The sequence below is a fragment of the Oncorhynchus tshawytscha genome, linkage group LG27 (assembly GCF_018296145.1).
Source record: "Oncorhynchus tshawytscha isolate Ot180627B linkage group LG27, Otsh_v2.0, whole genome shotgun sequence".
Lineage (NCBI taxonomy): Eukaryota > Metazoa > Chordata > Actinopteri > Salmoniformes > Salmonidae > Oncorhynchus > Oncorhynchus tshawytscha.
Window position 1 is genome coordinate 17461496 of NC_056455.1, and position 16525 is coordinate 17478020.

A 16525-nucleotide genomic window follows, 5' to 3' on the forward strand; every position below is an offset into this window, starting at 1 on the left:
TTCCTAAATGTATGCTAAACATTAGGAACAACTTCCTAATATTGAGTTGCACCCTTTTGACCTCAGAACAGCCTCAATTTGCTGGGGCATGGACTCTACGAGTTGTCGAATGCATTCCACAGGGATGTTGGCCCATGTTGACACCAAAGCTTCCCACAGTTGTCAAGTTGGTTGGATGTCCTTTGGGAGGTGGACCATTCTTGAAACACACAGCAAACTGTTGAGTGTGAAAAATCCAAAAACCGTTGCGCCCGCCACCGAATACCACTACCCCTACAAAGGACCTTAAATCTTTTGTCTTGCCCATTCACCCTCTGAACAGCACAGATACACAATCCATGTCTATTGTCTCGAGGCTTAAAAATCCTTCTCTAACCTGTCGCCTCCCCTTCATCTACACTGATTGAAGTGGATTTTAAAAAGTGACAAAAGAGCTCATAGCATTCACCTGGTCAGTCTGTCATATAAACCGGGTGGTTCGATCCCGGAATGCTGATTGGCTGAATGCCATGGTATACCATGGGTATGACTAAAAATGGTCTAATTACAATGGTAACCAGTTTATAATAGCAATAAGGCACCTCTGGGGCTTGTGGTATATGGCCAATATACTACAGCTACGGGCTGTTAAGCACGACACAACACCTCCTCAGGCCTTATTGCTTAAGTACTATATAGACTCAGTGTATACAGTAAACAGTTTGAAAATGTTTGACACTAGCAGAAATAACAAGTGTGACACTCATCAAAAGAAACAGAAAATACTTTATTAGACACTGAATTACAGATCGGGAGGCCAAGGCCTGATGTGTTATGCATTCATTCCATGACAAACAAGACAGAATACTCCTTTCATTGTGTATCTATGTACCCTCTGTGAAACAGTCCATTGGTGTTGCCATTAATACAATGGTAATTAGTTAATTGTGTTTTAAATAAGTAAAAAGAAAATTGTAAATATATAGAATATTTGCTGCATTAGATCTGAACCTATTCAAGTGGTGATAATGACAATACGTCGCTGAGAGACTGAGGAACAGTCAGTGTATTCAAGGCACTGGAATAGACTCAGAACTTTTTTCCATTCATGGGTGAGGTAGTGAAGTCACTCTACAGGGAGGTATGTGGGCAATGTGTGGACTGGTAATGGCTTTATCCTATTCTTTCATATGGTACGTCCATGGTACAGAATAGCATGTTAAAGTACATGGACACACACAGCTAACAAAACCCATATCTGTACAAATGGGATATAGAAATGTGAATAAGGAAAACCACCTCCAGCCATTTCTCTACAGCCAAAACATCAGATCTACTCTCACCTTGGCTGGACCATGATCTGCAACAGGTAAGGAACACTACACTGTATTTGGTCAACTGTGAAAGTATTATAGCAGAATTAGAGAGATTTCAGTAAGCTATGCAGTGTCATTGAGAGTAATATCACTCAGGCAGTGGGCTTACTAGAACTGCAAAGGTCGAACAAGCAGACAAACAGCAGCTACAGTAACCTGAAATTGCCCTCCCCTTCATTGTAACATCGTTCTAACTAGTGAGCATAGAGATGGCTTCAAATATTAGTCATATTAGTGTATATCAGAATATGACTAAAGGTAAACCTTTTCAGTTTTACCATCAAAGGACTCCGGTGACATATTTTGGTCATCTCTGAGTGAAGGGACCCATAACAGGAGTCTAATTGAGACACCTAGTGGTGACATTGGGGACAATCAATAGCAAGCAAGTGTTGGCATCTCCTTTGCAATAGTGGGTCTCTACAGAAACCGATTGAAGATCATTCCATACATTCCGTCCTCCATACTCACAACTTTATTTCATGTTAACGTTGGGGAGACTCGAGCTTAAAGCACTACGATTCCATGACACAAGGAACTAAAGGTTACTGACGGCTAAATCTATAGTATATAACCAGGATACAGGAGTGTCTTTGAATAATGCCCAACAGTATCCGTTACTGCTGCTGGATTTGGAGGAATCTCTGTAAAACTACCACATTATTATGGTTAAGATATCAAAACACTACTATATTGGTTCTTTGAGTAATGTATTTGTATTCTTTAATATATAATAATAATATTCTGGATTCTGTGCCTTTAAAATACATAGCCAGTAATGTATAGGAAAAATACTGTACAAAAAAACCCATATAGAATAGCTTTATATAAACATCTCTTATAACCAATGTATCATCTCTGTACTGAATCTTTTGGTTTGTAGTAAACTAATTGTTTGGGATAACCACAGTACTGGACAACACCATTCAACTTTTTTCCCCCAACATCTTTTACATTCATACAGCCATCTTACAGAAGAAGGCAAACACATATCTACAAAAATACAGATATCTCTATTGATTATTAAAAGAACCACTTGTTAATCATGCTAAATAAAAAGGAAATAATTCAACTACTTTGCGATTAGCTTGAGGTTTATGTTCTGAGAAATCATGCTGAAATATTCAAATAAAAACGATGAGATGATAATAATAAGAATAACAATATCAACGACACAAATAGAAGTCATAATAATAACAATTCAATATTCCAGAAAATGAATCTGTCCTTAACAGAAAAGATACATAAATATCAGGCAGATTAGACTGAGGAACATTGCACCAGGGCAGATTGTGACACGTGTTAGAAGATTGGTGCAGAGAGGGTTAGTGGAGTTGTGGTTGTGGAACAGGCTGCAGCAGAGAGACCACTGAGCACAGGGTGGGAAATCTGTCCACCATCACCATGCTAGCTAGCGCAACTCCCAACAGAAAATGACCGTGCCGTGCAACGCGAGGCAAGAGGGTTGTGGGTTCTACTGGAGACCAAGAGGTGCTCTGATTGGGGAATCGGTGTGGGAGGAAAAACTTGGTAGCATGAATTAATATAGATTTGTAAAAGATTATTGCTCAATGTGTGATAGAAAAGAATCGCTGGTTTTTCTTTTCAAATGTACAGTTATATTGAGGTTTGAGAGAGAGGTTAAGTGCTAACAAAGAAAATATTAAAAGCACAAGAGTAGCTTATAGTCCTGATGTGATGAACTGATGTTAGAGCGCCGCAATAGAACAAAAATGGACACGAAAATGTATAATATTAACAGAAGTACAATAACAAAACAAGTTGCAATACGAATGTACGGTACAAACCGTTTGAGAAAGGATGCTACAGGAAGGTACAGGACATAACAACAGACAGGAACAGGGTCTTAGGTAGGAGGAGAATCCCTCTGAAAACAGCACTGGAAGAACATAAGGATGGGGAGGGAGATACATTACAACAGCTCTGATCACACGTAAAACGGGTGAGAAAGGGGGAAAACAAACACCATGGCATCATTTACAAAATGAACAGTGGAAGGAGGGGACAGGGTAGGGATCCGGAGAGTAAGTTGTTGGCTCATTAACACTCAAAGTGCCTTGTAGTACTTGAAAGAGGAAAGTGTGTGTGCATACTGTACATACATACATACATACATACATACATACATACATACATACATACATACATACATACATACATACATACATACATACATACATACATACATACATACATACATACATACATACATACATACATACATACATACATACATACATACATACATACATACTTGTACATGAAGGATGAGTGAGAAAACAAAAGGAACAAACAAACGGATGCCAGTGACAGAATTCAAAATGATAGAATCCTATAGGATTATCATGTATAGGGGTGAGGGGCTGGTGTGTGTGGGGGCCAGTGCCATCAAAAGGGAGGCACATTGTCCTTCAAACTCTTGGGTGAGGGGGTGAGAGGGAAGGGTGTGACGTGGACGTTGGGGAGGTTCACAGGGGCCCATGCCGAGCCTCGTATTTGGCCACAATGTTTTTGGTGCGACCCAGTTCCTTCCTCAAGTCGGCCACCTCTGAGCGAAGTGCACCGTTCTCCTTCTCTAGGAAGCCAGCCCGGATGGCAATTTGGTTCTCCTTCAGTCGCCTGGCATCTCGTGATCTTTTGGCTGCTACGTTGTTCTTTCTGCGTCTGGCCCAGTACTTGTCATCCTGGAAAGTGGTATTGTAAAAATATAAGTGATTCATCTGAGTAATAAACAGTATTCCAAATGTGACCTATTATTTATGTCATCACGCATCTCATTTTCCCTTATTACATTTCCATAATGTTGTTTAAAACTGCCTGACACATTCAACCTCCTTTGCACCCTGCAGGAAGCCATCTTACCTCAATAAACAAAATAGTACATGTGATACATCTCTTCCAACATCGTATGACTTGGGTAAAGGGTGAATGACCACGGCTAAACCTGTCAATCTAAATCCTGGTCAAGTTCGCCTCCTACCTATCAATACTGAAAAAGCTGCCGGTTTGGGTTTGCGCCAACGCTCCTCCTTATATTGTGGTTTAAAATACTTCTGGTTATTTAGGTGGAATAAGTCCACTTGCTGCTTACATAACATAAGAAAACATGGTGCTTAACGTTTTTGGCCAAACAAGTGGCGAACCCTTCAACCTTCCACATAAGTAGGCTCCAGGTAGGTTACCTTGAGATCTTCGGGGATGAAGATCTTGCGTGCCTTTTTTATCATGGGCTGTGGTTTGAGCTCCTCTGGGGCGAACTTGCGTTTTCGGGGGTCAAACATCTCCTGTCCGGGTACGCTGGACAGAGCCAGGTCTGCAGGGTCGGGCTCGTAGCCCACTGGAACTTGAATAGACTCTGGATCGATGGGGCTGGGGGTGTTCCTGGCAGCTGAGGGCAGCACTGCAGGAGAAAAGACACAGGAAAACAGGTTAGAGGGTCTGCTGAATTACATCTGGGCACTGTTTAGAAGAGACTGTACTCTCTGAAAGAGCAGGCTTTGAGGTGCAATGGTCCTTGAGAAAGTAATGGTTAGAAATTAGGCCTTATTAGACCTCAACTAGTTTCCTTAAAATGAAGGTTCTAGAATCTGCCATTAAATGTAATATAAAAAGATATGAAAAATGTGGCAGTCATTAGTACCCCATACTACTACCCCATATCAGGGGTACTTTTGAGTTCTCTAGAAAGCCCCCTTTAAAAAGTCCCTAGGAGGGCACTTAGTTTCCCCTAACACACATGTGCCTATTTATATCATAGTATTCTGCCATTCTCTTCTTTAACATGGTTGTGCTTTACAAAGCTGATCCTCTAGAACAGGGGTGTTAAACATACAGCCCGGTTCAATGCGGCCTACAGGTGGTTTGAGTTTAAAAATCTCTCATTTGTTTTTCAACAGGACAATGACACCTCCAGGCTGTGTAAGGGCTATTTGACCAAGAAGGAGAGTGATGGAGTGCTGTGTCAGATGACCTGGCCTCCACAAATCACCTGAACTCAACCCAAATTGAGATGGTTTGGGATGAGTTGGACTACAGAGTGAATTCTTCTACTTCGAAGAATCTCAAATATATTTAGATTTGTTTAACACGTTTATTTTGGTTACTACATGATTCCATTTGTTATTTCATAGTTTATGTCTTCACTATTGTTCTACAATGTAGAAAATAAAGACAATCCCTGTAAGGAGTAGGTGTGTCGCTCGCATGCATACACGCAAACACGCATACACGTATACATACATACACTTTAAAATGTCTAAAATCAAATTGAAAATGTGTAGAAATGATAATGGACCTACATTCATATAGTTTCTTGACTGTGTCCAGCTCGCTAATAATCACCAAAATGAAAGCTAGACAGTCAGGGAGCATTGGAAATTCAGAAAACTACAAGACTATTTATTGCAAATTTTGACAGCAAGGAAATGTAAACAATTTTTTGTGGCCCCCGGGACCTCGTTGACGACCGTATGCGCCCCCCGGGGAAAGATTTGTTTGACAACCCCTGCTCTAGAATCAATACCAGCCTTGCAAGTGAAGACGGACTATATTCTTATGTCCACCTTATTCTATACATGCTCATCAAGTCAATGATTATTTCAGCTAAATAATTCTACAACTGGCCTTGCCCACAGGGAAGCAAAATAACTGTGGTTGCACCTTTTAACCAACAGGTGGAGCACAGAGAACACAAACACACAGATTTACCGACACACAGACACTCTCACAAACACAGAAGATATGTTATTTAAGCTTTTCTGGGGCCCTGTTATCAGTGCCTCTAGTCAGCTGAGCTCAGGCAGACAACATTTTGTCTGTAAATTGACTGAAGGCAACCTCCTCCTCAGCCAGCCTCAACATGTGCCTCTGCAATCTCTCTGTGGATGTTATGTAACACCTAATAGATTTCTATTGCACAGAGCCGCAGGTCAGCAGTTGACACGGTTTCACATTCTACCCTTCATCATTCAGTGGATTAGCAAGCAGAACTGAAGAACTTAATTGGATGGCTTCATCAAATCATCTGTAATTTGATTGGTGGCTGGCGGTGAGCATCTTATGACAGTAAGCTAATAGAGCCCAATGTCAGTGTATTTACTTGAGATTCATCCACTTAAACAGCTTGACAATTACAACGATTCACAATCAAAGGACTGTAGTCTTTTGTAGTTGGTTTGAAAACGTAATGAGGAATGAAAGAAATACAAATTCTTCCTGCTGACGGTGAAAACACTTCACTCAAACAGAATTCAAAGGCTGACATTTTAGGTCACTTCCTATGTCATGACCCAGCTTCTCTGTGCTTTAAGCTGGCTACGGCCTTAAGCCTTCTGACCTTTGGTCACAGCAGCATTTCTAGCTCCAGCCAGTCCTGGTTGAGATTTAAGCCGAGGCCAACATTCAGGTCTGACCTGCTTGTGCGTTATGCAGAAGGAAGTAAGACAGCTACTCCAACCCTTTCAGAAGAGAAAACAAATATGTATGAATTTAGAGAAAAAAAAATATGGATGAATATGTATGCACTCACTACTATAAGTCGCTCTGGATATGAGCGTCTGCTAAATTACTAAAATGTATACACGCAAGCGTGACAACTACACTCTAGCGTTACCAGTGAATCACTGCATCAGTAGTCACCGACACATTAAGCTAAAATGGCTGGCCATCCAAAGTGGTACTTCAGCAGGGGTCCAAAATCAATGCCTCATTTTAGTGAATTGTCAACAAACACGTTGGCTGCATGTTAGTCCCCAACAAAGACAGGCCACTGACTTAACACTGTCAGCTTAGTGCCAAGCTACTTACAAGGGCTAAATCAGTCGCTGTCCAAAACAATCTGTCAAAAGTATATAACCTGTATAAATAACAAGCACTGTGGCCCAAACATCTTATCACTTTAACCATTAATTCTGACTAGATTACTGGAGTAAAAATACAGTAACATGCTTTACTGGCTAAGAGTGGCCTGGTGAAAAGCCTGGCTGATAGTGCCCTATAGTATTTGGCTGTGACCTCTCCTCTATGAACCTCCAATAGGAAGAGACAACACACACCCGTCTGACAACATGTGTCAAACGTCCACAAAACATAGATAGAAGGTACGAGCTCTGCGTCTGGTTCCTTCTCCTGTAGGTAAATGCTCAGATTTGCATTGTGTGGGTGGGTAGTAGAACCAGTGCAGATGGGACGGAGGGCTAAGATGACTCTGACCTGACTCTCACCTGCATGTTCTTCCTCTGACTGCTGGACAGTCAGGAGAGAAACTCAAACCCTCCTAAAACTGGTTTGATTTTCATTAACATGTTAATCTTGACCCCTAAGGAATGACAACATCGAGTCTGTGCCCTTTCCAACCAATCTTCAAAATGAAGTGTGAGCTAGTAGGGGATTCATATTATTGTGTTAAGTGTTTACTGTATATGAATGTGATGCTACACAACACGGAGTCAACAGAACTAACCACACCTCCCCTTTATCTGTTTACTATAGGGAGAGGATTTCCATAGGTACCACACACCTTATCAGACAGTCACTTCCATGGCACACAAGTTTAGACCTGACCTTTGACCTCATCTACATTCCACTTCCCCTTTGGCCCCTGCCAATAATACACTGTGGGCCCCTTATTGAACCAGCAGTGGGACCCGCCCATCGCTAACTCCACTGGATATCTGCTGTGATAACAAAGCTATCTCAGGCTGCATTGTGCTTGCATGCAATATGGAATTATGAGGTTGGTGGGGCGGGCTAGGCTGGAGGTGTATGTGATAGCAGTATAGCCTTGACCATGTGATCTCATCAGGGTTCAGCCTGTGCCTCTGCTATGGCTCTGACTGGGATCTGTCTGGTGAGGGACAATTAAAAGGAAGGAGGAGAGGGAGATGCTCATGCCATGACAGTGGGGAAATAAATACTGAGAGGAACATTGTGGTCACTGTACATACACTGACGAAGGACATACATATGGCTGTGTTTGGCATGAGTAACAATGTCATCATTAGAAACAAACTATTACACTTCTGTCTGCGACTACTTTCAAGGGACAAGCTAAATCATCTTAAAATGTGTCAAACAGAATGTCATACATCAGAAGAAGTTGTGAATGTTTTGTTTTTTGTCCATGGCAATTGTGAGGTTATTTTTGGAATGGATGGGAATTTATGGCATTTGCAATTCCTTCAAATGTGATTGCAAATCACAGTAAAAGCATGCTGGGTGGATCAGAGTAATAGTGGGGGGGAATTGATACAGTAGAGTATCGTAATATTAATACTATTTATGACAATATATACATTTTATGACTCCAAGTATCAATTCTCAACAACAAACCATTTGTATATTTTCTGCTAGGTAGTTGACGTTAGCTGGCGCTAGTCAGCTGTACCTGTGCCAAAACGTTGGTATTTCTCCTTCTATAGCTTTGGCCTCAATCTTCTATTAAATTGTGAGCCAACATGTTTTCAGCACATTTGTTTCCATGACGGATCAAAACTAATTTTTATCATGGGTCTCTCGTGTCCCCCTGTAGCAGACATAGTGAGCAATATGTCATGAACATCGAATCACAGAAATCACCGTATCAAATCAGAATACATATAGAATCGCAATAAATATCGTATTGGCACCTAAGTATCACGATAATATCGTATCGTGAGGAGCCCTGGTAATTCCCAGCACTACCATTTACAGTGCCTTGCGAAAGTATTCGGCCCCCTTGAACTTTGCGACCTTTTGACACATTTCAGGCTTCAAACATAAAGATATAAAACTGTATTTTTGTGAAGAATCAACAACAAGTGGGACACAATCATGAAGTGGAACGACATTTATTGGATATTTCAAACTTTTTTAACAAATCAAAAACTGAAAAATTGGGCGTGCAAAATTATTCAGCCCCCTTAAGTTAATACTTTGTAGCGCCACCTTTTGCTGCGATTACAGCTGTAAGTCGCTTGGGGTATGTCTCTATCAGTTTTGCACATCGAGAGACTGACATTTTTTCCCATTCCTCCTTGCAAAACAGCTCGAGCTCAGTAAGGTTGGATGGAGAGCATTTGGGAACAGCAGTTTTCAGTTCTTTCCACAGATTCTCGATTGGATTCAGGTCTGGACTTTGACTTGGCCATTCTAACACCTGGATATGTTTATTTTTGAACCATTCCATTGTAGATTTTGCTTTATGTTTTGGATCATTGTCTTGTTGGAAGACAAATCTCCGTCCCAGTCTCAGGTCTTTTGCAGACTCCATCAGGTTTTCTTCCAGAATGGTCCTGTATTTGGCTCCATCCATCATCCCATCAATTTTAACCATCTTCCCTGTCCCTGCTGAAGAAAAGCAGGCCCAAACCATGATGCTGCCACCACCATGTTTGACAGTGGGGATGGTGTGTTCAGTGGGGATGGTGTGTTCAGTGGGGATGGTGTGATGAGCTGTGTTGCTTTTACGCCAAACATAACGTATTGCATTGATGCCAAAAAGTTCCATTTTGGTTTCATCTGACCAGAGCACCTCATTCCACATTGGTGTGTCTCCCAGGTGGCTTGTGGCAAACTTTAAACAACACTTTTTATGGATATCTTTAAGAAATGTCTTTCTTCTTGCCACTCTTCCATAAAGGCCAGATTTGTGCAATATACGACTGATTGTTGTCCTATGGACAGAGTCTCCCACCTCAGCTGTAGATCTCTGCAGTTCATCCAGAGTGATCATGGGCCTCTTGGCTGCATCTCTGATCAGTCTTCTCCTTGTATGAGCTGAAAGTTTAGAGGGACGGCCAGGTCTTGGTAGATTTGCAGTGGTCTGATACTCCTTCCATTTCAATATTATCGCTTGCACAGTGCTCCTTGGGATGTTTAAAGCTTGGGAAATCTTTTTGTATCCAAATCCGGCTTTAAACTTCTTCACAACAGTATCTCGGACCTGCCTGGTGTGTTCCTTGTTCTTCATGATGCTCTCTGCGCTTTTAACGGACCTCTGAGACTATCACAGTGCAGGTGCATTTATACGGAGACTTGATTACACACAGGTGGATTGTATTTATCATCATTAGTCATTTAGGTCAACATTGGATCATTCAGAGATCCTCACTGAACTTCTGGAGAGAGTTTGCTGCACTGAAAGCAAAGGGGCTGAATAATTTTGCACGCCCAATTTTTCAGTTTTTGATTTGTTAAAAAAGTTTGAAATATCCAATAAATGTCGTTCCACTTCATGATTGTGTCCCACTTGTTGTTGATTCTTCACAAAAAAATACAGTTTTATATCTTTATGTTTGAAGCCTGAAATGTGGCAATAGGGCGCAAAGTTCAAGGGGGCCGAATACTTTCGCAAGGCACTGTAAGTGGTAACTCATATGAATTCAAGTCCACTACACAGGCCAGTTTCACTAGATCACCATCACTGTTCACGTCGGGACTTGGTAGATCATTAATGACTAAGATGAAAAACCTTTGGACATACATAGGTCTATTGGAATAAAAAGGCAGCAGAATGTGTTTTGTGTGAGAGTTCAACTTCTATTTAATCTGAGGATGTTTACTGATAATGGTGTCAACTCATATCCATAAAACCTCAAGAAGTATGGGACAAATAATATAGGTCCGACCGAGCAGAGACATTGTAAACATGAGCTTCTGTTATACACTGGAACATTATAAAAAGGCAGGTTTCCATACAGTGTGGATGTGATTATAAGGATTGTTTTTGACACACTGTGCTCTACCAACTATGGTAATGAGAAGATATCACACACACCAACCAAAATATGTACCAAAGTTACTATATAACACAAACCAATGGGCACACAGAAATATTCCCGTTAAACATATAACATACTTATAACTGATGTGATAAGTATATGTAAATAAGGTGTTAAATAAAATAGGGTCATAAAGACAACTACCATCCTCATCATTAATTAACTAGTTTCAAACTAAAACAATTACAGGCAATAGAATCACTGTTTTCCCCTCGACTAGAAGATTCAGATAGGATGTCAATTTTTTAGCAACAAAGAATTGGCTAGCACAAACCAGATTACATCTGCCTGCTCCAACAAACACACCAATTAGACTGACCATCTTTATTCACTCCCCCACTTTCAAGAGGCTGAAACCATGACAACTAGCCTTAGGGAAGATGTTTGCCTTGGTGATGCCTGTAAATAAAGGTATGTTTATCCTCACACCTCTAAATGACTGGGTACCAGGAATGTGTGTTTCATTAAGGAGGAACGTTTTACTTGTTTCTGGTTGTCACTTCAGTAGGCAGCAACAGATAAGTCAGGATTCACCTTAGGCAAACAAGGCAAACAAGGCCAAATGGAGCATCGCGTGCCAAGCAACAAAATGAGCCAAATCTAAATCAATATTGGAATTTCATCAGGTATGTAGTAAAACTGTGAATGTTTGTTGACAAAAACAATACAATTGAGGGATCAAAACTACAACCCACCCAAGTTGTACAACTACTGTCCCTCCAGTTTAACTTTCTAGTACTTGGCACAATGCCACTCAAGCTCCAAAGTCCAGGGCCAGAATTGTAGAAGAAATGTCCTAGCATACTCAAAGCCCCTGAATTAGCCTAAATACAGAGAAACCTCTATATGTGCTTTTGATCAGAGTGGAATGGGGTATACAGTAAAGGAGAAAGTTCAGTGTTGAGAAGACAACCTGGTCATGATATGCATGCTGAGTACACCAGGTGGATAAACAGCGCCAGGGGCATATTATTACAAAGTGCAACAACTAAGGCTTTGACCATAGAGATTTGCCCTAATTTGAGAGCTGTAGGAGGGTTGTGTGTGTGCGCGTGTGCGTTTGGTTGACCTTGCAGATGTTAGCCCTCGTTTGAGAGTGTTCCTGTGCTGTGTTGTGAGTGATATGGTTTTTTACCTGCTCTGGCTGGGGGGCTCTGGAGACAATTCTGGGTGACCATGGCTGTATGAACGGAGGTAGTGGCGTGGCTGCTGAGGTCGACCACAGAAGGTATGGGGGGTGCTGGGGAAACCTGCTGGATAGTGGGCTGCCGGGACTGCTGTGGCTGATTTTGGTTATTCTGAGCTGGGTTTGCGGGGATGCCATTCTCTGACAGAAACTCTTCCAGGTCCATGTACTCTAGCTGAAAGTTGTCCCCATCATATGGCAAGGTCTTGTCCCACAGAGTTGGCCCTAGGAAGGCCGACTGTGGAGTATTGGCACCGCCTTCCTCATCCAACTTTTTCTCTTTCTCATTCTTCTCTTTTCCAAAACCTGAAAATATTTGGAGAGAGTCATATCACTGTTAGACCAAAACAGCCAAACAATGCCTTTATAATGTCAAAACGGCTAAGCCAATAAAAGGCAACGGTTTTTTTTGTGTAAATAAATGTCTACTTGAGCCGTATTTTAATGTTTATATACTTGATGCAAATAGATAAATAACCAAATTACAGTAAACACCCCATCAACTCCAATAGCAAAAAAAACCCTCTAGGGGACAACCTCCAGTCTCAGGAAATATATTTTAATTTCTCTTCAACCTATTTCCAGAAGTTTTAAAGAGTTTTTCAAATCATTATCTATATATTCCCTATCAAGTTGTTGACAAATAAGTACTAAATGGTTTCTAGACTGGCTAGTCTTTGGAACACTAACTATATTGTATTTACAGTAGATTACTAACTTCCCACAATGTACTACTGTTGGACTTGCTTTTGCCCTTTAAATGTATTTTTGTAGTAGTGTCAAGATTTTTTGTCTAAGTTTTGGGAAAGTTGTCAAAATGTCAGTTCTTTAAAAATGTTAGATAGAATGTAGTTGATAAAACAGTGATTGTTTGATTGGTAGAAGATATTTCTGTTCTGATTTAAATAGCAGAGAAGTAGACCAAGATGCCATATCCTCTAAGTTTTTGCCTAAGTTGTTGGGAAAGTGGTCCAAATAGCTGATGTGTCAAAAGTCTAAATGTTTACTCATTGTCTCATGGTAGAAATGTGCTCACCCAGTGCTATAAATGGTATATTTCTGAAACTTATATGACAGTTAATTCAACAGTGGGAAGTTGGCTCAATGAATGCAGTGGATAACCATTACTAAAACAGCTGTCACTTTTGATCAGAAGAATTCTGTTCTGATTACAGATTTGAATGTGTTGTCACGACACCAGAGTTGACTTCGATACCAGGTTTAGTATCACGATACCAAAAATGATACCAATTGAAAAAAAAATAAAGGGTATTAGCCAAAGTCACAGAATGGTAATTGATCCAGATGGATCTTTTGAGTCCATTATCATTACATTTGTAAAATGTTTTAATGTATGCATTAATTAATTAAAAAATAAATATCACTTTTTTTTTACCAATCAAACTTCATAAAATTATGGTCATCGTTTATTTGAATGGTAAATCTCTAGTCTATTGATAAACTGGGTAAATCAAGATGTAGCCTAGGTCTATTTACAATACAAGTGAATGCATATTCAATAGGAGTGTGTCCATGCATTTAGTTATTGACCTTGTCTTGGCTGATTTCATTGGAATACAGATGAAAACCAATCTGTTTTCCTTCCATTTGGGACTTATTTTAAAGTATGCACGTTCTCTTTAAGACCCATGACGTCATTCACACATGCACACACTTTTGAAAACGTTTATTAACAGTTTCAACATTTCCACATGCGGTTTTTCATTATTCAAGTGTGTTAACTTATGTGCAGCATAAGTGGTGATGCAGCTCTGACTCCCAGTTGTTCCTCCTGACAGGCTTGGGCTAGCAATGAGTAAGTGGAGCAGGTACGGTGCTCTCGCGCTATAAGGGGACATCGGCTACACTGATAGACGGACATGGTCCTACCTCAATCCGTAGACGACATGAGACATGACAGAAGTACCAAATATAACAAAAATGCTGGTAACCAACCGTTTTTCAGGTTCTAGTATAGAAAAAGTACTGAAGTTTCGGTGTATCGTGAAACACGCATTTGAATAGCAAAGAATAGACCAAGATCTACTACCCTCGAAGTTTTTTTGTCTAAAGTGCTGGGGAGTTCGGCAAAAACATTTTTTTTCAGAAAATGCAGTTGATGCGGTTACTAAAACAGCTGTACCGTTTTATCGCAACAATACATTTTTGTTACAATTTCAGATTTCAATAGTAGAAGTAGAGGAAGATTCCATACACCCTAACTTTTTGTCTAACTTGTTGGCAAAGTGTCCATGTAGCTGATTGTTGTCACAAGTTATTGTTCACAGTGCATAGAATGTTGGATGTAATGGGACCTTTAGAATGTTGAAATCCCTTTAGAGTGGATGGAGGACAAAACGAAGGGCAAAAAGCTTTATAGTTTATAAAGTGCATCCAAAAGTTGTATTCAAGCACACTGATCCTGATCACTCTGCACTTTTTAAACGTTTGAATGACGTTTATATCTTAAACGGTGTACGAAAAAAATAGCACTCCAAATAATAATAAGTACTGTATGCCAAAACTTGCAGTGGGACGTTTTCTGTCGTAAATCACATGAATTAAAGGGATAGTTGCTACACTGTATCCTTATCAGGCCGGAGCTGTCATACCAGGAATGTATTTTTTACATTTAATGACAAATTGCAACCATCATGGATCATACTGTACTCCTTCCCGATCTGGCTAGATGTAGTAGTACTAATACATTACACTTAATGCGGAAATCAGCAGCATAAACAATAACAAAGCGGATCCCCGACACTGGTTCGGTAAAAAGCTGAGGGATGGGGCTAGAGAAATGTAACCACCGAAATGCATAGACATTAAGAGTTTGAGTTATGGATACAAGGATTGATTACCATCCATGATATCAAAATTATAGTTTTAACCATGTTAGGGCTATATAGTGTTTGTTTACAAACATTGGAGTAAAACAATCTTATATTTGGGGTTCTGATGGGGTATGACAGTTGAACTAAGCTCATGAGGCATTTTATTTATAAGTTCTACTCTTCAAGAATCAATGAATTTATAAGTCCAAAAATGGATGTAGCAACAGTGATTGTCCCTTTAATTTACACTTGAATCAACGCCAATTCTTAGTAAACAAAGGTAAGAAACACCGGGCTACTGAAATATTGTAGCCATCCGAGACGTTGTTTTTTTTCTGCATTGTATCTTGCTTGCTCACGCGCTGCAACATTGACAGATCATGCTTGAAAGCGAGAACGACAAAACAATCGTCTCAAAAATGAATGTAAACTACCACGTAACAAATTATTTGATGTCTGCGTTGTTTACCTTCATGATGAAATGGCAGCTTCATTGGATTCTCCAACAGGGATTTCAGTACGCCATTAGTTGGAGTTTGGAAAGATGAGTTTAAAGGAACAGGTCTGGCCATTTTCTCCATTGGTCTGGAGGACGATAGTATAGCGTACAATTGCTGATATTCCAAAAGAAGACCCACGTTTGAAAATATGTTAAACAAACACCAAACGTCAAATGCTTGACCCAACCTGTAGTTCAGACCGAGAAATTGATATCCGCGCAGAAAATAACAATTACGGTTTTCGTCGAACGACGCTAGTTCGAGAAGGCAGAGAACTAACTGGATGTGAAGCTCAAGATGGTTCACAATCCATTTGTGGACACCTATGTACATGACGTCAAACCTTTGGCAAATACTTGAATACCGACTCTGCGAATGAGATGGAGGGAAGGAGGGACTGACCGCTGCTGAATTGGGAACTTATTTGTTTCACGTTTTTTCCCTATAATTTTTTTCTCAGCCCTTTTCTCCTTGAAAATATATATGTCAATCATGTTAATTGACTGATTACTCCGACATGGCGTACAAAATCGTTGTACTACCCACATCCATTAGCCTTGGTATGTAGTGCAAGATCCATAGATTGAGCCCCCCATACAGTTCTCTCTCTCCCGGTTAGGCTACACTATTGTGTTATTGACTGTATGTTTGTTCATTCCATGTGTAACACTGTGTTGTTGTATGTGTCGCACTGCTTTGCTTTATCTTGGCCAGGTCGCAGTTGTAAATGAGAATTTGTTCTCAACTGGCCTACCTGGTTAAATAAAGTTGAAATAAAATAAATGAAACACTGGTGGCAGCAGTGGGCTCATTGTGGTGGTCTCCCAGGGCCTTGTAAGCATGTGAAGCTTTGAGTGTGAGGACATACAAC

The 16525-nt window shown here is 40.4% G+C and overlaps 1 protein-coding gene across 1 annotated transcript; it reads right to left on the reverse strand.

Annotated features, from left to right (window-relative positions):
* Positions 1-745: 745 nt before the first annotated feature.
* Positions 746-15978, reverse strand: LOC112234118 (hepatic leukemia factor-like). The gene is made up of 4 exons (XM_024402118.2): positions 15624-15978; positions 12270-12626; positions 4559-4776; positions 746-4060 (listed from the first exon to the last, which is right to left on the reverse strand). The coding sequence occupies exons 1-4, from the start codon at positions 15733-15735 to the stop codon at positions 3845-3847; spliced, it is 903 nt and encodes a 300-aa protein (XP_024257886.1). The 5' UTR covers positions 15736-15978; the 3' UTR covers positions 746-3844.
* Positions 15979-16525: the final 547 nt, after the last annotated feature.